This window comes from Aplysia californica, unplaced genomic scaffold (assembly GCF_000002075.1).
Source record: "Aplysia californica isolate F4 #8 unplaced genomic scaffold, AplCal3.0 scaffold00276, whole genome shotgun sequence".
In the NCBI taxonomy this organism is placed as follows: Eukaryota; Metazoa; Mollusca; class Gastropoda; order Aplysiida; family Aplysiidae; genus Aplysia; species Aplysia californica.
In genome coordinates this window covers 384,883-389,488 of record NW_004797546.1, presented here as the reverse complement: position 1 = coordinate 389,488, position 4,606 = coordinate 384,883, and the positions used below count along the sequence as shown (strand labels likewise).

The 4,606-nt window shown below is 39.5% G+C and overlaps 1 protein-coding gene across 1 annotated transcript in view; it reads left to right on the top strand.

Moving 5' to 3' along the window:
* Positions 1-4,606, top strand: part of LOC101862807 (RING finger and SPRY domain-containing protein 1) — an 85,040-nt gene that overhangs the window by 73,663 nt on the left and 6,771 nt on the right. Inside the window, exons 13-15 of the mRNA XM_005101254.3 lie at positions 746-848; positions 3,449-3,601; positions 4,149-4,253. Of these exons, the coding sequence (XP_005101311.1) occupies positions 746-848; positions 3,449-3,601; positions 4,149-4,253 (361 nt within the window). The remainder of the gene's footprint in view (positions 1-745; positions 849-3,448; positions 3,602-4,148; positions 4,254-4,606) is intronic.

Genomic DNA, 4,606 nt, shown 5'->3' with positions numbered 1-4,606 from the left:
GGGGGTGCTGGTGGTGGGAGTGGGAGGGGGGACTAATTTACTGACGAATACGCCCTCATTTTGTCCGTGCGGGCATGCGTGGGTGGGTTGATGTGTGTGGGTTTTTTTTGTTTATGTGTCTCTGTGTATTTATTCGCATGCGTTTGTGGGTGTGTGTATGTGTGTGTGTTTGTTTATGAGTATCTATGTTTGAGTTTGTGTGTCTGCATGTGAGTTTGTTGTGCGACTAGTGATCAGTGTGGGCGCCCTTGAGTAGTCTGCTCCTTATTCTTTTCTACGACTTTGATAAACCCTTTGATGTGGTCTGTGGCTTCTATTTCTTGTTCACTGTCACCGTTGTCCTGGTTTGGTCGGTGGGTGGTTGGCGGGTGCTCTGGTGTGGTTTGCTCTTTCATTCCTGTCAAGCATATGTTGTTCTTATCTCTCCTCCTTTTGTATATTATATGTATGTTACTTTCTTGTAGCACCTGTAATCTATTGTGCTTAATGACCTAGTTGTGCTGCAAGTTCTGTAAAGCTCTTGCTTTAAAAAAGGTCTGATTTAATAGTCAGAGATGAAAACCATAGCACTGGCACTTATGTGACCTAATTGTGTTGCAAGTGCCGTAAAATGCTTACAAAGAAAGACTGTGACGTTGTTCTTTCTTTCTTTCTTTGTGCCTTAAATCCACAAATCCATGAAAGTCCTGATACACTAAATGTATAGTTAACATTATGCCTTTGTTTCTGTCTCCCTTCTTCACAGGTGACATCCTTGGCCTATTGCTTGACCTGGACAATCAGTATTTGATATTTTCCCTGAACGGAGACCCCCTGCCCCGCTACAAACAGCTGTTTACACATGCAAGGTGAGACTATCTCTCATTTCTCACATCCCCTGTCGTAGACCAGGGAGGCTTGTCACACTTTGCTGCCTTCTCGATATTCCTTTAAGAGACTTCGGTTGGTTGGAGGGTGCCACTTGTGGGTCCTATTTCTTTACTTTCCGAGTTCCCTCTTTTGTCTCTGTCTGTCTGTCTTACTTTTTCTCAGCATTAAATGACCATTATTGTATCGATGTTCTTTTCTTTACTCAAACAAACAAACAAACATGAGAGACTTCTGTAAATCGTCATCTGTGATGTAGAAGTCAGGTGCTTCACCGTGGCACACAAAAGACCCAATTCTGATTTTTCTGTGTGGGGAGAATTTTTATTGAGTACAGTGTATTACGGTCTTTTCTGCTAAGACGTTGTACCCTTCTCAGCCCAGGTTGACCGGGACTGATAAGGTCGAAGCCCACCTCCTAAATTATCTTAATTGTGTCGATTGGGCGTACAAAAAAATGCTTACTTTAACCCTTCCAGCCCCAGCCAATTTTTGTGCATTCCCTGACCTCAGTCCCAGCCAATACAGCAGTATTTCAGAAAAAGAGGTATGCATTCTAAAAAGTGATTGCAGTATCTTTATAATGGGGTTTAGATGATAACATATATAACAATGTTTAAAAGTAAACGAACAAATATGTGAAAATTAAAGTTTAATTAGATTACCTAATTTCGAAAAATGCGCAAATTTGGTTCCCCCCCCAAATAAATTGGAGAATATACGCTCTTGGGACGGCAGGAGGTACAAGCGTTGCTGAAAATATACGCGCGTGGGGCTGGAAGGTTGGGGTTTTTTGTTGAGTTTTTTTTTGGGGGGGGGGAGAAAAAAAGAAAAAAGCTGCTCTTTAGCAATTCATCTAAGCAGAGACAGGGACAAACAGAGATCTGTTGTGGCAAAGAGTGGAGCACCAATGGATGAGCACAGCCATTGTGACGGATGACAGGACCGCTAGAGTTGTGAGAAACTGAATCACTTGGAAACAAATTTACAAGGGTTCAAATTTCTGTTATATTACATACTGACAAGTAACAAATAAAAAATTAAGGTGGGGGGGGGAGGTAAATTTTTGTTACATTACTACATATTTGATGAAGTAATAAAGAAAGAATAAGGGAGTATTCAAGTTTTTGTTACATTACATATTTGACAAGAAACAAAGAAAGAATTGAAGAGTTTCAAATTTATGTTACATTACATAATTGACAAGTAACAAAGAAAGAATAAGGACGTATTCAAGTTTCTATTACGTTTTATATATTTGACAAGTAACAAAGAAAGAATAAGGGAGTATTAGAGTTTCTTTTACATTACAAATGGACACATAAGGTTTCAGGTACTACAACCTTCATGTAGAGACAAAGGCCAGAGAACAATTACATGCAGGCGACATGAGTCACCCAATAGGCAGCAAAGCGTCAATACTAAATGCCTCAAGCTTATTTTTGTTAGATTTTTGTTCTCTCACTGCTGCTGATCCCCACCCCTGAGTGGGTTTGAAAAAATAAACTGGTTCCCAGCATACCACTGGATGCAACCCCTGCCATATATAAAGTGAAATGTCACATGTGAACATTTAACCTTAGATGTGCTTGTGCAGCAGTTTACTTTTCAAGAAGAGCCAAAAGAATACTGTGCCCTATTAAACTATTGTGTCTATGATTCTTTTTTTACAATCTAACTTTAGTAAGATTGGTGTATTTTTGTCTCTGTCATTTTTTTTCTTTTTCTGTACCCTATCCTCCTCGCCCTGTTTTCAAAATGACCTGTATGTATAATAATATATTGTGGAATCTTGAGCTTTTTAACTTTGACTAGAAGGTACTAGTTATGATGAACAGTTCGTCCATCAATGTCTGATGATAACCAATGTATCTGCAGAGGAGAATATTTCTTACAGAGAAATTGTAAAATTACGGATTCAGATGATTTGTTGCTTCTGCTATGGCCACTGAGACTAATTTTGGCAGAGAAAAGTTTGTCAAATGTTGAGCATTTAAAAGCTTCATTTTCACATAGGGATGTGCAGGAGGTATTACATTTTCGTATCTACCTTGGTTACTTTTTGTACCTTTTTTTTGTATCATCTTAAAGCCTGTTAATTTACCTTGCTTTTGGTGGAAAAAAAATATCCATTTATCTTGAAAAGTAATTGAGATATTTGTGATTGATGAAATTGGAGGTCACCTGATTTCAGAGGTAAAATTAGCGAGAAAATGGCCGCCAAAGCTTGGTTACTCCGATAGGCTTGAGAGTCAGCCGTGAAAACAACCAAATTACTTATTTTGTGCCTTTAATCAACGTTTTTCAGTTAAATCCTCATAGAAATGTGTTTTTACATTGACGTAAAATGTGTTGAGCCAAAGAAAATACTTTTTTTTTAAATTGCCCAACGGACAGAAAAATGACACATTCTTTGGCTTCATTAATTTGTCGAGCGCCTGATTACACCATGACGCCTTACATATTGGTTTTACTTCTGTGTTACTTTTTTATTTTGCAGTTTGATAATGATCTAAATTGTGTTGATGGGAGTGAGTGTTGTGTGCCCATCTGGAATATCTACTCTTGTTGTCTCTGACAGGTCTGGTTTCTTTGCTGCGGCTAGCTTCATGTCTTTCCAGCAGTGTGAGTTCAACTTTGGTGCCAAGCCTTTCCAGTATCCCCCGCCCGTCTCCTTCAAGACGTTTAACGAGTACGGCAGCCTCAGGCCAGAGCAGAAGATTGTTCTGCCCAGGTGAGTCAAAGGGGAGTGGGAGAAAGTGGGTTTCAGTTTGTGTCAGTGGGGGGAAACTGCACAGCCCTAAATGGCATCAGAGCTACACTTCTTCGTCCGAGACAACACACTCTCTGGAACATTATAGCAACTGCTGCCAATCCTGCTCTTATCACTACATGACGTTGGACAGAAGGGCGAAGGCCCAGCTGTTGCTGGATGGATAACAGCAACAACAACAGTAAAAAGAATGTTGAGGAAAATAAGTTGTTGTAAAAAAAAATAGGGGGGGGTGGGGTCGTTGTTTTTAACAAGACTTACCAGACTACTCACATCTTTTATCTTAAGTGTATTATATACCTTGTATTCATGACATATCCTAGAAAGTCAATGTCCAATGTTCTGGTGTTCTCTTTTTCTGACCACCTGGGTCATACAATATTATTATATTCTGAGGTGGGACTCATCCAAGGCATGGGAACTGGCCACATGCCAAAAGATGATCTTTACGGAGAACTGATATCATTTACTTTTTTTTTTTTTCTATTTCTACCCCCTGCTACCCTAGACATGAGAAGATGGCGATGATGAACAACTTTGTCGTCAGTGATGATGCCTGCACTCTGTGCTTTGACAATGTGGCAGACACACAGCTCATGGACTGTGGGCACAGGGGGGGGGGGGGAGAGAGAGAGAGAATTGAAATGATATAAGAAATGAGTGTTACGACGTGGAGGAATCAGGCGCTTATCAAACTTTGGACATGTTGAGTTATTGGTATCACTTTAAATCTTGTTCAATTGTCTTGCTTTCGGTGAAAAAAATTATCCATCTTTCATGAATAGGAGTCGAGACATTTGCATTTGATGGTGGGTTGGCTGGAATCAGAGCTATAAATTAGCGAGAAAATGGCCGCTAAAGTTTGGCAACTTTCAAAGCTTGACAGTGCGTAGAAACTGCAAATTTTCATTTTTATTCATTAAATCAACATTTTTCAGTAAAATCCAAACAGAAATGTGTTTTTAA